The sequence below is a fragment of the Carcharodon carcharias genome, chromosome 1, assembly GCF_017639515.1.
Source record: "Carcharodon carcharias isolate sCarCar2 chromosome 1, sCarCar2.pri, whole genome shotgun sequence".
NCBI lineage: Eukaryota > Metazoa > Chordata > Chondrichthyes > Lamniformes > Lamnidae > Carcharodon > Carcharodon carcharias.
Window position 1 is genome coordinate 237108668 of NC_054467.1, and position 22376 is coordinate 237131043.

At 44.0% G+C, this 22376-nt stretch overlaps 1 protein-coding gene across 3 annotated transcripts in view; it reads right to left on the reverse strand.

The window, feature by feature from the left end:
- Nucleotides 1-22376, reverse strand: part of ptpra (protein tyrosine phosphatase receptor type A) — a 316897-nt gene that overhangs the window by 17349 nt on the left and 277172 nt on the right. For all 3 annotated transcript variants that reach the window (XM_041187767.1, XM_041187775.1, XM_041187757.1), the window contains one exon: nucleotides 8210-8286. In XM_041187767.1, coding sequence (XP_041043701.1) covers nucleotides 8210-8286 — 77 coding nt within the window. The remainder of the gene's footprint in view (nucleotides 1-8209; nucleotides 8287-22376) is intronic.

Consider the following 22376-nt stretch of genomic DNA (forward strand, 5'->3'; position numbering starts at 1 on the left):
AACTTTAATTATCCTAATATGGACTGGTTGACCACAACATAAAATATCAGCTCACCAGACAGAAGGCTGCCAAGGAGACTGGGATGGTAGAGAGGGGCAAGAGTTTCAGGAGAATTTTCTACATCAGTATGTTCCCAGTCCAATGAGCAAGGGAGCATTGCTGGATCTGGTTCTGGGGAATGAGCTGGGTTAAGTGAGTCAAGTGTCAGGAGGAGAACATTTAGGGGACAGTGACCAATGCATCATAAGTTTTAGGTTAGCTAGGGAAAAGGACTAGGGAAAAGATAATTCATTTGGGAAGGGCTAGCTTCAATGGTTTGTAAAGTGGTCTGGTCCATGGAAGTTGGAATCTAGGATTCGCAAGCAAAACTGTAGCAGAACAGTGGGCTGTGTTTGAAGAATTTAGGAGCTATGTTGAAAATTAGCAAGCAGAATCTCAAACGTAGTAATCTCCTGATTACTCCTAATGACATGGGCAAGTGAGTACAGAATTAGGAGGGTAAGGCAGATGAATGTACAGTTGGAAAGATAGTGCAGGAGGAAGGGCTTTAGATTCCTGGGACACTGGGACTGGTTCTGGGAAAGATGGCACCTATAAAAGCTAACCTACTTATTAATGATCTAGGTATTGGTGTGCAGGGAACAATTTCAAAGTTTGCACATGATACGAAACTTGGAAGCATTGTAAACTGCGAGGGGGACAGTATAGAAATTCAAAAGGACATAGACAAGTTGGTGGAGTGGGCAGATAGATTGCAGATCAGGAGGTGGTGATGTAGTGGTATTGTTGCCAGACTAGTAGTCCAGAAACCCAGGGTAATGCTCCGGGGACTCGGGTTCAAATCCTGCCACGTCAGATGGTGGAATTTTAATTGAATTCAAAGTCTAATGGTGATCATGAAACAAGTGTCAATTGTTGTTAAAACCCAGCCTTCAGGGAAGGAAATCTGTCGTCCTTATCTGGTCTGGCCTACATGTGACTCCAGACCCACAGCAATGTGGTTGACTCTGAAATGCCGTCTGAAGTGGTCAAGCAAACCACCCAGATGTATCAAACCACTACCAAGTAACAAAAAAAGGAACAAAACTGGACGGACCACCTGGCATAGACCTAGGCACTGGAAACAATAATGGCAATCTCAGCCCTGTCGACCCTGCAAAGACCTCCTTACTAACACCTGAGGGCTAGTGCCAAAATTGGGGCAGCTGTCTCAGACTAGTCATCCTCACGGAATCATATCTTACAGATAATGTCCCAGACACCACCTCCATCACTGGGTACATCCTGTCTCACCGGCAGGGCAGACCCAGCAGAGGTGGTGGCACAGTGGTATACAGTGGTAGGGAGTTGCCCTGGGAGTCCTCAACATCGACTCTGGACCCCATGAAGTCTCAAGGCATCAGGTCAAACATGGGCAAAGAAACCTCCTCCTGATTACCACATACCATCTTCCCTCCACTGATGAATCAATGGTCTTCCATGTTGAACATCACTTGGAGGAAGCACTGAGGGTGGCAAGGGTGCAGAATGTACTCTGGGTGGGAGACTTCAATGTTCATCACCAAGAGTGGCTTGGTAGCACCACTACTGACCGACCTAGCTAGACTGGGTCCGTGGCAGGTGGTGAGGGAACAAGCAAGAGGGAAAAACATATTTGACCTCAACCTCACGAACTTGTCTGCTGCAGATGCGTTTGTCCATGACAGTATCAGTAAGAATGACCACTGCACAGTCGTTGTGGAGATGAAGTCCCGCCTTCACATTAAGGATACCCACCACTGTGTTGTGTGGCACTACCACCATGCTACATGGGATAGATTTCAAACAGACCTAGCAACTCAAGAGTGGGCATCCATGAGGTGATGTGGGCCATCAGCATTCGCTAAATTGTACTTGCACACAATCGGTAACCTCATGGATCGGCGTATCCTCCACTCTACCATCACCATCAAGCCACGGGATCAACCCTGGTTCAATGAAGAGTGCAGGAGAGCATGCGAGGAGCAGCAACAGGCATACCTAAAAATGAAGTGTCCGCCTGGTGAAGCTATAACACAGGGTTACTTGCATACCAAAGAGATAAGCAGCAATTGATTGACAGAGCTAAACAATCCCACAACCAATGGATCAGATCTAAGCTCTACAGTCCTGCCACATCCAGTCATGAATGGTAGTGGGCAATGAAACAACTCACTTGAGGAACAGGCTCCACAAATATCCCCATCCTTAATGATGGGGGAGCCCAGTACATCAATGCAAAAGATAAGGCATTTGCTACAATCTTAAGCCAGAATTGCCGAGTGGATGATCCATCTCAGCCTCCTCCCGAGGTCACCAGCATCACAGATGCCAGTTCTCATCCAATTCGATTCACGCCATGTGATATCAAGAAATGGCTGTTGGCACTGGATACTGCAATGGCTATAGGCCCTGACAATATTCTGGCAACAGTACTGAAGACTTGTGCTCCATAACTTGCCGTGCCCCTAGCCAAGCTGTTCCAGTACAGCTACAACACTGGCATCTATGCAGATATGTGGAAAATTACCCAGGTATGCCCTGTCCACAAAAAGCAGAACAAATCAAACCCGGTCAATTATTGCCCTCTCAGCCTGCTCTTGATGATCAGTAAAGTAATGGAAGTGGTCATCGACAGTGCTGTCAAGCAGCACTTGCTTAGCAACAAACTGCTCACTGACACCCAGTTTGGGTTCCGCCAGGGCCACTCAGCTCCTGACCTTTTAACAGCCTTGGTTCAAACATGGGACAAAAGAGCTGAACTTCCGAGGTGAGGTGAGAGTGACTCCCCTTGACATCAAGGTCTCATTTGAAATGTGTGGCATCAAGGAGCCCTAGCAAAACTAGAGTCCATGGGAATCGGGGGAAAGCTCTTCTGCTGGTTGGAGTCATACCTAGCACAAAGGATGATGGTTGTGATTGTTGGAGGTCAGTCATCTCAGCTCCAGGGTATCACTGCAGGAGTTCCTCAGCCCAACCATCTTCAGCTGCTTCATCATTGACCTTCCTTCCATCATAAGGTCAAAAGTGGATATGTTCACTGATGATTGCACAATGTTCAGCACCATTCGCAAACCCTCAGATACTGAAGCAGCCCATGTCTAAATGCAGCAACACCTGGACAATACCCAGGCTTGGGCTGACAAGTCACATGTAACATTCGTGCCACACAAGTGTCAGGCAATGACCATCTCAAACAAAAGAGAACCCAATCTTAGCCCCTGATGTTCAATGGCAATACCATCACTGAATCCCCCACTACCAACATGCTGAGGGGTTAGCATTGACCAAAAACTGAACTAGACTAGCCATATAAATACTGTGGCTATGCTAGCAGGTCAGAGGCTAGGAATCCTGTAACGAGTAACTCACCTCCTGACTCCCCAAAGCCTGTCCACCATCTATAAGGTACAAGTCAGGTCACTTGCCTGGATGAGTGCAGCTCCCAAAACACTTAAAAAGGTTGACACTGTCCAGGACAAAGGAGCCCGCTTGATTGGCATCACATCCACAACCATTTACTCCCTCCACCACTGACTCACAGTAGCAGCAGTGTGTACCATTTACAAGATGCACTGCAGGAATTCACCAAGTCTCCTTCGACAACAGCTTCCAAACGCACGACCACTACCACCTAGAAGGACAAGGACTGTTCCTTCACTGTTGTTGGATCAAAACCCTGACACTCCCTTCCTATGAGCATTGTGGGTGTACCTACACCATATGGACTGCAGCGGTTCAAGAAGGCAGCTCCCCACTACTTTCTCAAGGGCAATTTGGGATGGGGGATAAATGCTGGCCCAGCCAGCTAAGCCCACATCCCATGAATGGATAAAAAAAAAAATGAAGTTCAATGCGGAGAAGTGTGAGGTGATCCATCTTGGTAGAAGGAACATGGAGAGGTAATATAAAGTAAGGGGTACAATTATTAGGCAGTGCAGGAACAGAGGGACCAGGGTGTATACGTACATAGATCATTGAAGGTGGCCAGGCAGGTGGAGAGAATAGTTAATAAAGCAGAGTATCCTGGGCTTTATTAATAGGGCCATAGAGTACAAGAATAGGGAGGTTATGATGTGCTTAAATAAGAACTAGTTAGAATGCAGCTGGAGAATTGTGTACAGTTCTGGGTGCCACACTATAGGAAGGACGTGAATGCATTGGAGAGTGCAGAAGAGGTTTACAAGAGTAGTTCCAGGGAGGAGAAACTTCAGTTATGAAGATAGATTGGAGAGGTTGGGACGGTTCTCCTTGGAGGGAAGGCTAAGAGGAGATTTGATGGAGGTGTTCAAAATCATGAGGAGGCTGAATAGAGTAGATAAGGAGAAACTGTTCCCACTCATAAAAGAATAGAGAACGAGAGGGCACAGATTTAAAGTGATTTACAAAAGAAGCAAATGCAATGTGAGAAAAAACTTTTTCACACAGCAAGTGGTTCAGGTCTGGAATACATTGCCTGGAAGTGTGGGGGAGGCAGGTTCAATCAAGGCATGCAAGAGGGCATTAGATGATTATTTAAATAGAAACAATGTGCAGGGTTAGGGGGAAAAGGTAGGAGAATGGCACTAAGTCATAATGCTCATTTGGAGAGCCGGTGCAAAAACGATGGGCTGAATGGCCTCCTCCTGTGTCATTACAATTCTGTGATTAAGGTATGTCGCTGCAACTCGGCTATGTGGAAAGTGCATCCTGCAGGATGTGGGAAATCGTGAAGGCACAAAGTGCCCTCAATGGCTATATCTGCAGGAAATGTCACAAGCTGCAGAAATTTGAGCTTCGGGTTGCGGAATTCGATCAGTGGCTGGAATCACTCCGGTGCATCCGCAAGGCTGAGGATTATGTGGCTAGCACATCTAGCGAGGTGGTCACAACGCCACTAAGTAGTACACAGGCAGAGAGGGAAAAGGTGACCGCGAGAGTATCTAAGAGAAACAGGCAAGAATCTCCTGAGGCTCTCTCGCTCTCTAACCATTTTTCTATTTTGGATTCTGTTGAGTCAGGTTGTTCCTCAGAAGGCTGTAGCAAAAGCCAAGTTCATGGCACCACTAGTGGTTCAGCTGCACAGGAGGGGAAGGGGAAGAGTGCAAGTGCTTTGGTAGTAGGGGGACTCCATTGTTGGGGGAGCGGACAGGCGTTTCTGCAGCCAAAGAGATAGCTCCAAGATGGTATGTTGCCTCCCTGGTGCCAGTGTCAAGGATATCCTAGAGCAGCTGCAGAACATTCTTTAGGGGGAGGGTGAACAGCCAGAGGTTGTGGTCGACATTGGGACCAATGACATAGGTAGGAAAAGGGATGAGTTCCTGAAAGTAGATTTTAGGGAGTTAGGAAGGGAATTAAAAATCAGGACCTCAAGAACTCCAAGATTATCAAGTAATCTCAAGATTACTCCCAGTGCCACATGCTGGTAAACATAAAAATTGGAAAATTGAGCACTTCAACATGTGGCTGGAGAAGTGAAGTAGGAGGGAGGGCTTTAGATTTCTGAGGCATTGGACCAGTTCTGGGGCAGGTGGGACTTGTACAAGGAGGACGGGTCACACCTTAACAGGACTGGGACTAATGGTTTCACGGGAATGTTTGCTAGTGTTGTTGGGGAGGATTTAAACCAGATTGGCAGAAGAATGGACACCTGAGTGGAAATTCAGGGTGGAGAGGGGAGGAACTGGCAGTGGGAAGTTCTGTCGAAGGGTCATGAGGACTCGAAACGTCAACTCTTTTCTTCTCCGCCGATGCTGGCAGACCTGCTGAGTTTTTCCAGGTAATTCTGTTTTTGTTTTAAATGTTAGGAGCCTTGCTCTTCCTGATATACATTAATGATCTAGGCTGTGGTATTCAGGGCATGATGTCAAAATTTGCAGATGATATGAAGATGAATTGTGATGAGGATGGTCTTGAACTTAAAAAGGACATAGACATGTTGGTGGATTGGGCAAACAAGTGGCAGATGAAGTTCAATGCAGAGAAGCGTGAAGCGATTCATTTTGGCAGGAAGAACGTAGAGAGACAGTATAAAAAAGGGAGAAACTCTAAAGGAGGTGCAGGAATAGAGTGATCTCGGCGTATATGTACCTAAGTCATTGAAGGTGGCTGGGCATATTGAGAGAGCAGTTAATAAAGCATGTAATATCTTAAGCTTTATTAATAGAGGCATTGAGTACAAGAGTAAGGAGGTCAAGTTAAACTTGTATAAGACACTAATTAGGCCTCATCTGGAGTACTGCGTCCAGTTCTGGGTGCCATACCTGAGGAAGGATGTGACGGCATTGGAGAGAATACAGAGGAGATTCACAAGAATGATTCCAGAGATAAAAAGCTGTAGCTATAAGGAAAGATTGGAGAGGGTGGGACTGTTTTCTTTGGAGAAAAGAAAGTTGAGAGGAGACTTGATAGAGCTATTAAAGAACCTGAGGGGTATACAGGGTAAATAGTGAGAAACTGTTCTCACTTAAGGGAGCATCAAGAACTAGAGAGCAAAGATTCAAAATAATTGGCAAAAGGAGTAAAAGTGATGCGAGGAAAAAAATTTTCACCCAGAGGGTGGTTGGAGTCTGGCATGAACATCCTGAGAGGGTGGTGGAGGCAGGTTTGATCATGGTGGTCAAAAAGGAATTGCATTGGTATCTGAAAAGAAATATTGTGCAAGGTTACAGGGATAAGGATGTGATTGCATTGGAGGGGGTGCAGAGGAGATTCACCAGGATGTTGCCTGGGATGAAACATTTAAGTTATGAAGAGAGGTTGGATAGACTTGGGTTGTTTTTGTTGGAGCAGAGAAGACTGAGGGGCGGCCTGATCGAGGTGTACAAGATTATGAGGGGCATGGACAGGGTGGATATGGAGCAGCTGTTCCCCTTAGTTGAAGGGTCAGTCACGAGGGGACACAAGTTCAAGGTGAGGGGCATGAGGTTTAGGGGGGAATGTGAGGAAAAACTTTTTTACCCAGAGGGTGGTGACGGTCTGGAATGCACTGCTTGGGAGGGTGGTGGAAGCGGGTTGCCTCACATCCTTTAAAAAGTACCCGGATGAGCTTTTGGCACGTCATAACATTCAAGGCCATGAGCCAAGCGCTGGTAAATGGGATTAGGTAGGTAGGTCAGGTGTTTCTCACATGTTGGCGCAAACTTGATGGGCCGAAGGGCCTCTTCTGTACTGTGTAATTCTGTGATAAGGTAGGGAGTGGGACTAGGTAGAATGGTCTTTCAGAGAGCCAGTGCAAACTCGATAGGCCGAATGGCCTCCTCCTGCACTATAAAGATTCTGTGATTCTGTAATGGTGAACGGTTGATTTCCAAAATACAGAAGAGTATAGTGGGGTTCCCCAGGGATCAGTGTTTGGACCCCTGCTTTTCTTCATTATGATGACCTACACTTGGGCGTACAGGCATCATTTGCAAATTTGCGGGTGACACAAAACTTGCAAGTACTATGAACCGTGAGGAGGAGAATGTTATACTACACAAGGACTTAGGCTGGTGGACAAGTGGTAGATGAAATTCAATGCAGAGAAGAATGAGCAGAGTGAGTACTCCACGCAACTTCAAGTGTATGATACCAAATTAAGGGGCAATTCTTCATTCTGGGCATAGTACCCTATTCACATCCACCAGAAGAGTGCAGGTTCTTGTTCAAAGAAGACCTGAACACTCACGGAAACTGGTTGTCTTCCACAAGTGCACCTTAAAAATATTGCGAGAAAACCCAAACCATAATGCAGGCATAAAGCAATGCCTACTCATTGTTTTCTACTTTCACACTAAACCATAGAACAATTCTTGCAAAGAAACTACCTTGCTCTTTTTTGTTTAACAGAATTATTTTAAATACTTTTCTGTGCAAAATAACATTATAAAACTTAATTAGACACATTCCATTTCCACTTTCCTGTTTTGGCCTACAGATAAAGTCTGCATAGTATCGTTTCTAGTCATTATTTATATTGAAATTGTGACTTAAAAAGTCCAATTCTTTGCACACAAGTTTAATGATTGATGTGATTTCAACAGCCTTGCTTTCCAAAATATGATAAACTTAGATGAGCGAAATAATGACAGAAGCACAATTAACATTTATCACAGTTTTACATTTGATTTTTTATATATGACAGGATTAAAAACGACTGATGGTTAATTGAAAACTTGATCTTATCATGCTTAGAAATGCACAATAAACAACTAATTTCGAAAGACTTACATCAATGAACGATGCATTCACATAATCTGTGTTCTCTTCGCCTCTTTTTACAGGAATGATAACTCTGTTAAACTCATCTAAAATGACATGGAAACAAAAAAATACACAATGATACTGCAACATGCGTTGAACTCATGGCAATTCACACCAAGGGTGTTCCCTTTACCAATTCACTTTTCCTCAATATATTCAGCTATTCTTGACACTATGTTGATTAATCATCACCAAAGTCTGAGAGCATGATTCAGAGATACAATAATGCCCAATAAATCTGCCAGGCTTATTCAGACTTAACACTGCCAACTAACTTCATCTATTAGGGCTGGGCAATAAATGCTAGCCTAGCCAGCGATGCCCACATCCCATGAAAGGATAAAAAATAAGCAGTGTTCAACACCAAACCCGACCGCATTTTATCCATTAACTCCTCAAATCCCATCACTCATGTAGTATGTACCATATGCTATTTTTCCTTAATCTAACATATTAAAAAATGTTACCTATTAAGTTTATGTAGCAATCTTTCATGAGAAACTCTATTTAAAAAAAAAGTTGAACTCAACTATCATAATATCCATAATGAAAAATACAATTCGATTTACTTTGATACTGTTTGCTAGTGAATATAAACTAACCTTGTCGCAAATAGTAAAACAGGTAACTTGAGGGCAGTAGCTCCAATTACTAAGTATTGATGCATTCTCTCTCACAAATGAAAGATGACTGTAGCACTGTTCTGGGTTAAAATCACACTGCTAGATAAGCAAGAGCGATGTACATTGGAATCTCTTCCAATTTTCTCACCCTCACCCTTACCTTTAACTCACCCAGCAACACTCTGATGCCCAACTAAGATCAAGAACTCAGTGTGGAAGAGTTCAGGAAGAACTGCCAAATTGTATTCTAGCATTTAACTGTAGTCCAGCATTTGGGGCGCTGCATCGAACAGCCAGATATGCTTTCTTTTTGGGGTGCAAGGACAGGAAATATTCAAATTGCAAGAAGGCCAAGCAAACACAAAAGCATCACAATGGAATTAGAGGTCAAAACTGGAGGAAATTTGTAATGGAAAATAGAGATAGGGTACTATAGTAAATAGGATTGTACCCGTTTGGTAGTACAGAACTTGAGCATTGCTGAAAAAAAGACACACGTCAAAGCTTTTCATCTTGCACTCATCAGGACATTTTGCAAGAATACCAATATAAGGGGAAAACAACAATTTATACTTATGTGAAGACAGTGCTGATTGGTTGGCAAGTGGACTCTGATTGGTAGAGACGTTGCCATGGGGAATGCACCATTGATGGTGACTGACAGGTAACAGCCAAGCCTTGTTTGAAATTTAAACCAGGCAGCTTGACCCTGATTGGTCAAGGCATTGCTTTGATAATGAGTCAGCAAATGGCTGTCAATTATTTTGTTTAGCTGAAACAGGTGCAATGTGTGTACATGTTCCAGTTGTTTGCAAAGAACAGGGCCCTGTGTATTAATATATGTAGCTTCCAGTACATTGCAAGCCCGACTGACAATCTTAAATTGGTTATCAGCATAATTCTTAGCAAACTGAAGATTATTTAGCAAATGTTATCCAATTACAGAATCACATCTAAAGTTGGACACTGAGTTTTGAATTCTTCAAACACAGGCTGGTTGAGAACGGTCTGTACCTTAGCCATTGCAATAGCGGCTAGGACATGCTTTTTGGTACAATCTGCCAGGGACGTACGGCCTACATACCTAGCATCACACCGGCACTGAAATCATATTCATGTAAATTAGAAAGAACAGGCAATGAACAAGATTCACAAGCCCACAATTACTCACAGATATGAGGACATGACTGTATCACAGATAAGCACATTCAGAAGTTGTAGGTAGTTCTTCAGGTTGCGCTTAAACCTAGTTACATTGGCTTATTCAGGAGGATATATAAAAAAAACTCAACAACGCTATTTGAAGACAACTGAAGAGCATAATCAGCAGTCACTTTTTATATAGCCAAATGCTGCAGCTAAGTTGCAGATAGGATGGCCCTACAAACAGCAAATGAGAAACAACCAGTAAAGCTTGGAACGTTGGTTGAGGGATGAATGCCAAGCAGGACAGTGAAAGGACTTCCCCAGTCATCTTGAAACAGGGACATGAGATTTTTTTTACATTCAGCTGAATAAGTTGATGTGCCTTCATTTAACACTAACAACACAGCACCCCTCAGTAATGAACATAAGGAGGAATAGGCCACTCGACCTCCTGAGCCTGCTCCACAATTCTATAAGGTCATGACTTAACTGAATGCAACCTCAACTCCAAATAACCTTTCACCCCCTTGCTAATCAAAAATTTATCCGCCACCACCTTAAAAATATTCAGACTCTGCTTCCACTGCCTTTTGTGCAAGAGTACCAAAGACTCACGACCCTGAAAGAAAAAAATTCTCCTAATCTCTATTTAAATAGGTGACCCCTTATTTTTAAACAGTTACCCCTAGTTATAGATTCTCCAACAAGAGGAAACATCCTTTCCACATCCAACCTGTCAAGACCCCTTAGGATCTCACATGTTTCAATCAAGTCACCTCTTACTCTTCTAACCTCTAAACAAGCCTAGACTATCCAACTTTCCTTATAAGGCAACCCATCCATTCTAGTTATTAGTCTATTAAGCCTTCTCTATAACTGCTTCCAATGTATTTACATCCTTCCTTAAAGAGGGAGACCAATACTGTACACAGTACTCCAGATATGGTCTCTTCAATGCCCTGTATAACTGAAGAATAACCTCCCTACATTGTATTCAATTCCCCTCACAATAAATTATAACATTTTATTAGTTGTCCTAATGACTTGCTATACCTGTACAATAACCTTTTGTGATTCATGCACCAGGACAACCAGATGCCTTGCATCTCGGAGCTCTGCAATCTCTCACCATTTAGATTATATGCTTCTTTTTTATTCTTCCTGCCAAAATGCACAATTTCATATTTTCCCACATTATACTCCATTTGCCAAATCTTTGCCCACTTGCTCAACATATCTATATTCCTTTCTAGCCTCTTTATGTTCCCTTCACAACTTATTTTCCTACCTACCCTTGTGTCATCAGCAGATTTAGCAATCATAACTTCGGTCCCTTCATCCAGTTTATATAAAATTCAAATAATTTGAGGCTCCAGCACTGATCCCTGTGGCATACAACTTGTCACATCCTGCCAACCAGAAAAAGACCCATTTATGCCAACTCTCTTCGTTAGCTAGTCATTCTTTCATCCATGCCAATATGTTACCCCCTACACCATGAGCTCTTATTTCCTTCAATAACTTTTGATGTGGCACCTCATTAAATGCCTTCTGGAAATCTAAGTACGGTACATCCACCGGTTTCTCTTTATCCACAGGATATGTTATTTCTTCAAAGTGTCCTGTTATAATGTCTTTAATAATAACTTCTAGCATTTTCTCTATGACAGATGTTAAGCTAACTGGCCTGTGGTTTCCTGCTTTCTGTCTCCCTCCCTTTTTGAACAAACTTGCTATTTTCCAATCTAATGACTCTTCCTCGAATCACGGGAATTTTGGAAAATTAAAGCCAACACATCAACTAGCTCACTAGCCACTTCTTTTAAGACCCTAGAATGAAGTTCATCAGGATGCAGGGACTTGTCAGCCCGCAACTCCAACAATTTGCTCAGTACCACTTCCCTGGTGATTGTAATTTCCTTAAATTCCTCCCCCTCTTCCATTTCCTGATTTACAGCTATTTCTGGGATATTACTTGTATTCTCTATAGTGAGGACTGATGCATAATACCTGTTCAATTCATCTGCTATCTCCTTATTTTCCATTATTAATTCCCCAGACTCACTTTCTATGGGACCAACGCTCATTTCCTTAACTGAACCAAATGTAAGCCAAGTTTACGCAAACAAGTAAGGAATAGGATTAGAACCCAGGATTTTGTTAACTCAAGAACCAAGTTGACACTTGACAGTTGGATATTAATTGATGCAGGTAAATTGTTCACACAATCCAATCAAACAACACAATAATTCTGCAAATTGAAATTAGTGTACTTTTAAGCAAATATTTGAATTCAGGATTAAAAAGTGACAATTGCAAATTTCTCCACTAGAGGATACCATATGACCTATCAATCTCATCAGCTGAGCATTTTTCTCATATGTTTGCACACATTTTACCCTTGTGTACATACTACAGAATGTTCAGTTAAGATACAAACTCACCCCTCAAAGGGTTTCAATGAGCAACAGATACGTAAACAGATGCATAAAACTGGAAAGGAAATTAATGCTGCCAGTTGGTAAAATAATAGTTATTTATTAACCGGTGCAACTCCCACAGTGTTATATCAAGGTATATCACAACAACGAAGTGGGAAATGGAAATAATGTATTCAAAAAGAACACAAAATTATTGAAAAATCGATCCTAATTAATGAACTTCAAACATATTATTTGTTGAACATGTATGAGCTGGGGAATAAACCGATGCAAGAGGAGCTACAATAGGAATTAACCACAGGAGCATGTTAGATGCCTTGTCAGATCAAGCCAAAAGGTAACAGATAGAAAAGTTCAAGTTCTTACAACCATCCATCCTGGGGCTCGTTCTAAGTTCAAGTTCTGTCATTACTGTCAAAATATACCTTCTACTGCCTTAATATTAGTGCTAGGATATAGAATAAACCAGCTAGTAAGAATTCTAGCAGCAATGGAACTGCTTTGCCCTTGGCTTGAAATGCCATAAGAACATACGAAATAGGAGAAGTAGGCCATTCGGCCCCTCGAGCCTGCTCCGCCTTTCAATGTGATCATCGCTGATCTGTTTGTGTTTCGAGTTCTAAATTCCCATCTACAGTTCTGTTGAAGGGTCATGAGGACTCGAAACATCAACTCTTTTCTTCTCCGCCGATGCTGCCAGACCTGTTGAGTTTTTCCAGGTAATTCTGTTTTTGTTTTGGATTTCCAGCATCCGCAGTTTTTTGTTTTTAACCTTACTTTTATGTTCAATTCCTCCAGTAATAAAGGATAGTTCTCCATTCACCTTCTTGACTAGACGCTGTACCTGCAAACTAGCTTTTTTGACTCAAGCACAAGAACACCTAGATCCCTCTACACCTCAGAATTCTGCAGTGGTTCTCCATTTATGTAATCTCTTCTTTATTCTTCCTGCCAAAGTGAACAACATCACATTATACTCCATTTGCCAGATTTTTGCCCATTAACTTATGTGTATCCATCTGCAAACTCCTTATGTTTTCTTCACAACATACTTTCCTACCTATCTTTGTGTTGTCTGCAAAGTTAGCTACCATGCCTTCACTCCCCTCATCTAAGGCAGCCAATTAATATTGTTGAGGCCCCAATTAAAGGTGATTTTGCCACCTCTCCACCGTTTTGCCAATGGTGGCAACTCGAGGAGGCTAAACCAGTGGAGGCTGCCTCCCTGCGCTATGCCAGAGAAACACCGGAGCCGGAGGATTTATGCTGCAAGGAAGGAGTTACGTTAATGAAAGGCCGCAATCATGGTTGAGACCGATTCAACAGAGGTTCCACTCCAGGGTGATTCAACAACTGGTCTGGATGCCAGTTATTTGATGACTGCAGGCCAGTGAGGGTCCCTGAGCTGCCTGGCAGCATCAGGAGCCCACCTGTTCCCTCAGAGACAGCCAATTAGGAGGCACCTCCAGAAGATTTCTCTGCTGGTCTTGCTACCAACTTGGGAGCTCGTGACACCCTTTGGGGTCCCAAAGCCTGCAGCAATATTCAGTCCATCAGGTCAAGAATTTTGGTAAACTGTGTGGAACAGAAATCAGGGTACGATGGCACCGTTCTAGCACTCTCTGCAACTGCAGGTGAGAAGCCGAAGACTTCAGCTGAGTCACGTCCAGGTTACCAATGACTTTCTGGAATATTTTGGACATGAGATTTGAGCCCTGATTCAACTGGATCTCAGACCATACCTGGTAAAGAATAGGGCCAATTACCACACCACTGTTTTGGCAGATATGGTTCTTGGAGGAACAGCCTCTGGGAAGCGGGGGGTAGCTACGTCCATGATGTTGAGGATATATTGGTAACCCCCTTTTGTTTTGGGTAAGGGTTCCACACATTCCACTAACACCTTACTGAATGGTTTCCCAAAAGTCGACATGGGAATCTTAGATGCAGGTTTTATTGCAGACTAGGGTTTTCCCACAACTTGGCAGTTGTGACAGGTTCTGCAAAACCATACTACATCCTGTGGAGAGGTTGCCAGTAAAAATGTTGGCTGATGTGAACTTGGGTTTTGCATATACAGATATGCCCAGCCATCGGAATTATGTGAGCTAGCCATAATATTTCCCAACAGTACCTCGGCAGCACCATTACTTGGTAGATCACTGTCCACTCCTTGTTTGCAGGTCTGAGTTTGGGGAGGGGGGGGGGGGGGTCTCCATTTCCTCATTAGCACCTAATTTTTAATGTAGCATTCAGGGACTGCTTCTGCCTCAATTTCAGTGTTTGCAGTCTGAGCTAATGTTTTTAACAGTGGGTCAGCTTGCTGGGCCGTCACCAAGGAAGATCTATTTATTACTTCCTTAGGGTCTTCTAGACTTCCGAAAAAGGTTTCAGATAATCAGACTATAGGATCCTCTGTCTGCAGTGCCACTTCAGCCTCTGCTGACGGAGCTTTCCTGGCCATAGACTGCGATACCACAGTCAGGGAACATGCCAGGCACTTTCTCCAGCAGCTGTTCAGCCTCCCTGGCCTCAGTGGGCTTCTCTGAGAGGATGCTATTACCTTTGATCCTGCCAGGTCATTGCCAAGGAGCAGGTCAACCTTGCCCACAGGCAAACTGGGAATGACTCCCGTGGTCACTGGTCCTGACACAAGGTCGCACTCCAGATGCACCTGGTATGAAAGGGCTTGGGCATGTAGCCTTCTTCAATCCACTTTACCAACACCTTGGCACTTACTGCACTCTTTGGTGGAAAGGTTGTCCCTTTTTCCAGCAGTAGAGTTTAGCTGGCTCCTATATCCCTCAGTATCACTGCAGTCTTACTCAACTCACCCTGGGGAAATGTGACCACCCTCCCTTCAGATACAAAATCCTTGTAACTCTTAGGGATTTGTTTAATCTCATCCACACTCTCAGGAATGCATCTACAGAGATTAGCAGCCGCAGTCAGAGCCATAGCCTAGTCTGCCATGCTCTCTGACTGCATGGGGTGTACGTGTCCTGATAAATCCCACAGGTTTTTCGCTTAACCTCCAGCAGTTGGCCCGCAGATGCCCTACCTTTCGACAGTTAAAACACACAGGCTTCTTGGCCTTACATCATTTGAGCCCCACCCTTTCTGTCCTGAGGAGGGCCCCCAGCAGTTCTGTCTCTCCCAAGGGTGTTCAGTTTCCTATCACTCTTTCCAGTTGGTTGGGGATGACTAGCGGAAGGTCTCTTCTGGGATAAGGGCTTATGGATCAGCTCATAATCATCAGCGAGTGTGGCTGTCTGCATGGCCCCTGTTATTCTCTGTTCCTCTAGTTGTGTTATCACTAGGAAGGGCATGGAGCTTTTAAACTCCTGAAGGAGAATTATTTCCTGGAGGTTTTTGTAAGTCGCTTCTGTTTTAAGTGCTACACCCACTGGTTAAAAACAAGTTGCTTAAACCTTTCAAATTCCAGGTACATCAGGTCAGGCCTTTTCCTGAGGGTACAGAATGTCTGATGGTATGCCTCCGGCACTAACTGGTACACACCTAAAATAGCCCTTTTTTGCTGCCTCATTGTCAGTGGCACTTTCCTCAGAGCTTTCCCTCAAAGTTTACTCTGCAGTAATAGAGATCAATGTTGGACTGACCACTAACTGCTGTACTAACCACTCGAAAGAGATAAAGGCGGCTTCGACCTCTGCTTCATCAAGATTAGGGATTAAACGAGCAAAACAGATTGCCTCAGCTTTTAAGTCTGCACTACTGGTGCCTTCACGGGACACAGGATTCCTGTCCCTCAGCTCAAGCTGTTCTTATTTAAACTCCCTTACCCTCTCTCTGTCCTGAAATTCTCTCTCTTCTCTGTGTTCTGTCCTCTTTTCTTTTCCTTTTCTCTTTCTTGAAATTCTAATTTCTACCACTGTTCTAACCATTTCTTCATTCTCAATTTCCACCTGTAGGCCTTTGGCCGTCCCTTCTAAAATTTCAGGTTTTCTGGCTTTCGGGCGAATTTCTAATCCTAAGTGCCTCGCTAGCTCTTAACTGTTCGAAGGACAGAACTTTTACATCCTCAGAAGCAATTTCCCTGAATTCTCCTCAAAAAGCACTGGCATCAAATGTGGACATTTCTACACTTTAGTTGCACAGACTCAAGAAAACCTTTTTGCAGTTTTTCAAAGAAACAATTTTCTTTCCCCACTCTAATTCTTTCACTTCATCTGTGGGAATGATTCTGGCATCGAGCCCCCAATTTGTTACAACCAGTCCCTGGGCAGGGTCCCCCAATTTGTGTTGATCCCAGATAATATATCCCAAATTGTTATGCTCCCGAGTGAGGAGGAATGAACTGGTTCCCGTTATTTATTCAATCCCCTCGGTTGGTCGCAACAAGGTTAATTTAAAAGGGATCCCTTCCCTTGTAGATACCTTTTCCCAGTCCAAATGTATTTATGTTTCATAATGAACCAATTTAACCAGGCTTTCTTTAGTCAGAGAAAGAGCAAATTTATTACTTACTAAAACCCTGAGAAAAAAGTAATAAAAATGCAACACACATAATCAGCTCAGCAATGAGAAGTTGAGTCCAAAACTAAAAGTCAAAAAGATATATGAATCAGTCTTTGGCTTGTCTGTGAGGAGTAGATGGTGAAACTTTGTGGCCATTTAGTTGGGTGATTCCGGTAGAGCTGACTTTTGCAGTTGAGCAGTTGGTTTGGAGACACTTGGTTCTTGGTTCAGGTTAGCTGAAGGAGCTGTTCTATTTCCTTTTTGACTATGGCTTTGATGACTTGTCTCCAGCCACAGGCAGAGAGAGAGAGAGAGAGAGAGAGATAGAGACTTTTACATGCAAGCTGTAGGTAACCCTTACAGCACACATTAGCACCCCAGAACTAGACCACACCAATCACGTTTGCAGCTCGCTTTTTAACCCTTTTCTCGTGTATTCCTAAAGAGAAAAACAAGCATGTCTTTCGCCCAGAATCTGCTTTCTTTCAACAAGGATCATGTCCACATTCTGAGACATAATTCAAAAGGAGATGGTTTCTGTTGAGATAGAAATTAGTCTCCATTCTCTCTGCAACCACAGGAGATTAAAGTTCAGTCTTTTGCATTGCATCTCTTCCTTTCAAATGTCCCTGTCTGAAGGCCTTGACACCTTTGTAGGTGCGACATTCCATGTTCCCTAGACTAATCAGTGTAATCCACATAGGGATTTTCCAGCAAGTGGTCATTTCACATTCTCAGCCAGCTTTTGCCTGTATGTCCTTTTTTAAAAAACACACATCTTCCTCAAAAAGTTCAATATGTCCTAATGTAATTCAACCTGTGATCTGCTGTAAATGAACCAATAAACTAAATAATTAGAACTGTCTTTTTAAAAGGTATTGTCAAGAGCCTGAATATTTGCAAAGAGTTAAAGTTTAGCTTCAAGTTGGCCAGCAACTTCTGTGATGAAACAAATGAGGGGGAAAAAAAATTTGCCTCAAGTTTAAATCAGAGCCAGGGTTCAGGAACTCCAGTTCCCAGCAGGCCTTGGGACTTCCTACGCATGCGGTGGCCGGGAACTGGCTGCACATGCGCAGCTGGTGTTTTCATGTCTTCAGATCAGAAATTGGCTCTGTGCATATGCACAGTTAATTTCTTTTATCTCTTTAGGCCGGGAACTGGGCTTGCGCAGCTACGCAGAAGAAAAGTAAAACTGCAGGTCAGATGACCTGAAGAGAAGCAGCATTGCAGAGGTGTCCCAGGGAGTAGGACATGGGAAAGGGGACAGGGAGAAGGTCGCAAATAAAGAAGATCCCAAACCACAGAGTGGGGCATAAACAGGTTCCAGAAGAAGGTCCCAGGTAAGGGATAAGGACAGAGAACAGAAACAGATCCAATTAAGCAGAGTTGAGAAAAAGGATCAGAGCAATAGGCTCCTAAGTAACGAAAGCACGCTGTGAGGAGCAGACTTGGAATAAAGTGGGCTCAGGAGAAGCCCTTAAGATCCGAGAGGCAGGCAACGGTTGGTGACTCTGTGCTGCAGGCGGTAAGGACAAAGATACCCTTTTGGAGCAGTTGGCTCACAGTGAAACAAGCGTCTGGGTGGCTTGTTGAGAAATGCATAAAACCTGCTTTGGTTGCATCTGTCATTTGGAGTGTGGTGTGTCTGTCCAAAGTTCACCAGTTGGTTCACAGAAACTGCATACTTATTCTAAATATTAAGAGTATATAAGACATATGTGGTAAATTACTTTATCTTTCTGAATTTGTATGCATCTGTAAAGATATAGCTGGGGAGAAAGAATCATAGATATTTGAAATATTTTCTTGTGTTTGTATCGCGATCTTTCCAACCTTTTATGTCTGGTGTAATATAGTTCATTTTTCTTGTTTGGGAAATGTTTTATCCTGAGAGTTAAAAATTCATCAGCAGACTCCTGTGAATTTGTTCAGTAGCTTACCTCCACAGTTTCTAAAAAAAAGTTAGGATCTATCAAGCCAAGTTTCATTCTGGGATCCAACTTGTGCTGCAGTAACATCAGCTGGGATCATAACGCTTCTCCTTTAGGATGTTTGACCATTTCTGTTGCTTGCATATACACATTTGAATCTGCTTACTCTCCAGAATATAACTTCCATTAAGTTAATACTCACTAAGTCTATGTTCTACCCAAGTTGTTGAAATCCTCAATTAAATTTTGCATTCCTTTCCCTTTAATACCCTTCAGCTCACTTGCACCATTCTGGTTCAGTCTAAGCAGCTGTGTCAATCAAAGAAGTATTACTGCAAAAAAAAAAAACGGTCTCTTATTGATTTGATTAGTCCTGTGGAGAAGATAATGGAATTCTCACTAAGATAAAAGCAAAAAACTGCAGATGCTGGAAATCCAAAACAAAAATAAAAATACTGGAAAAACTCAGCAGGTCTGGCAGCATCTGCGGAGAAGAACACAGTTAACATTTCGAGCACATATGACTCTTCAACAGAACTAAGTAAAAATAGAAGAGAGGTGAAATATAAGCTGGTTTAAGAGGGGGTAGGACAAGTAGAGCTGGATGGAGGGCCAGTGATAGTTGGAGATAGCCAAAAGATGTCATAGACAAAAGGACAAAGAGGTGTTGAAGGTGGTGATGTTATCCAAGGAATGTGCTAATTAAGGGTAGAAAGCAGGACAAGCAAGGGACAAAAAGCCCTAGTGGGGGTGGGGTGGGGTGAAGGAATCGATAAAGGCTAAAAGGTAGAGATAAAACAATGAATGGAAATACATTTAAAAATAATGGAAATAGGTGAGAAAAGAAAAATCCATATAAATTATTGGGCAAAAAAAGGGGGGGGATCGGAAAGGGGGTGGGGATGGAGGAGAGAGTTCATGATCTAAAATTGTTGAACTCAATATTCAGTCCGGAAGGCTGCAAAGTGCCTAGTCGGAAGATAAGGTGCTGTTCCTCCAGTTTGCGTTGAGCTTCACTGGAACAATGCAGCAGGCCAAGGACGGACATGTGGGCATGAGAGCAGGGTGCAGTGTTGAGTGATAGTCTCCCAACCTTTGACGGCCTGCTTCTACCTCCTACCCAAAATCCACAAACAGGACTGTCCTGGCAGACTGACCTCATCTCCTCTGGAGATCTTCCTTCCACAGCTTCCCACCTGATAGTCTCCCAACCTCGGACAGCCCGCTTGTACCTCCTACCCAAATCCACAAGCAGGACTGTCCCGGCAGAGACCCCATGGAACCCATTTCTTGCTATCTTGACTCCATTCTCTCTCCCCTTGTCCAGTCCCTTCCCAGCTACATCCGTGATTCATCTGACACCCTATATCATATCAACAATTTCCAATTCCCTGGCCCCAACTGCCTCCTCTTCACCACGGACGTCCAATCCCGCTACACCTCCATCCCCCACCGGGAAGGTCTGGTGGCTCTCCGCTTCTTCCTCGAACAGAGGCCCGAACAATCCCCATCCACCACTACTCTCCTCCGTCTGGCTGAACTTGTTCTCTCACTGAACAATTTCTCCTTCAAATCCTCTCACTTCCTCCAAATAAAAGGTATGGCTATAGGTATCCGCATGGGCCCCAGTTATGCCTGTCTCTTTATGGGGTATGTGGAACATTCCTTGTTCCAGTCCTACTCTGGCCCCCTCCCCTTCCTCTCCCTCCCAGAAACATGTTAGGGTCTCCCTTGTCCTCACTTATCACCCCACCAGCCTCCACATTCAAAGGATCATCCTCCGCCATTTCTGCCAACTCCAGCATGATGCCACCACCAAACACATCTTCCTTTCACCCCCCCGGCAGCATTCCGCAGGGATCGTTCCCTCCGGGACACCCTGGTCCACTCCTCCATTACCCCCTACACCTCAACCCCCTCCCACGGCACCTTCCCATGCAACCGCAGAAGGTGCAACAACTGCCCCTTTACTTCCCTCCTCCTCACCGTCCAAGGGCCCAAACACTCCTTTCAAGTGAAGCAGCATTTCACTTGCATTTCCCTCAATTTAGTCTACTGTATTCGTCGTTCCCAATGCGGTTTCCTCTATATTGGAGAGACCAAACGCAGATTGGGTGACCGCTTTGCAGAACACCTTCGGTCTGTCTGCAAGCATTACCCAGACCTCCTTGTCGCTTGCCATTTCAACACTGCACCCTGCTCTCATGCCCACATGTCTGTCCTTGGCCTGCTGCATTGTTCCAGTGAAGCTCAACGCAAACTGGAGGAACAGCACCTCATCTTCCGACTAGGCACTTTACAGCCTTCCGGACTGAATATTGAGTTCAACAATTTTAGATCATGAACTCTCTCCTCCATCTCCACCCCTTTTCCGATCCCCCCAGCCTTTTCTCCCCCCAATAATTTATATAGATTTTTCTTTTCCCATTTATTTCCACTATTTTTAAATGTATTTCCATTCATTGTTTTATCTCTACCTTTTAGCCTTTTTCGATTCCTTCGCTCCACCCCACCCCCACAAGGGCTATCTGTACCTTGCTTGTCCTGCTTTCTACCCTTAATTCGCACATTCCTTAGATAATATCACCAACTTCAACACCTCTCTGTCCTTTTGTCTATGACATCTTTTGGCTATCTCCACCTATCACTGGCCCTCTATCCAGCTCTACTTGTCCCACCTCTCCTCAACCGTGTCCGACCCATCTCCTGCGCCTCTGCGCTCACACCCTCCCCTCCCTCCCAGAACCATGATAGGGTCCCGCTTGTACTCACTTTTCACCCCACCAGCCTCCGCATTTAAAGGATCATCCTCTGCCATCTCCGCCAACTCCAGCATAATGCCACCACCAAACATATCTTCCCCTCAACCCCCATGTTAGCATTCCGTAGGGACCATTCCCTCAGGGACACCCTGGTCCACTCTTCCATCACTCCCAACACCTCATCCCCTTCCCATGCAATTGCAGAAGGTGCAACACCGCCTCTTTACCTCCTCCCTCCTCACCATCCAAGGGCCCAAACGCTCATTTCAGACGAAGCAGCGCTTCACTTGCACCATCTTCAATTTGGTCTACTGCATTTGCTGCTCCCAATGTGGTCTCCTCGACATCGGGGAGACTAAACACAGACTGGGTGAATGCTTTGTGGAACACCTCTGGTCTGTCTGCAAGCATGACCCAAACCTTCCGGTCACTTGCCATTTCAACACACCATCCTGCTCTCATGCTCACATGTCCATCCTTGGCCTGCTGCAATGTTCCAGTGAAGCCTAATGCAAACTGGAGGAACAACATCTCATCTTCTGATTAGGGACCTTACAGCCTTCTGGACTAAGTATTGAGTTCAACTTCAGACCCTGAACTCTCTCTTCCATCCTCACCCCCTTTTTCAATCCCTTTTTACATCATTCACTTTTTTTTAATCCATTTAGTCTTATTTTTATTCATTTATCCATGGTTTTATCCCATTTTCTAACCTTTTTTTTGCCACCACCGCACCATCTCCCCACCCCATC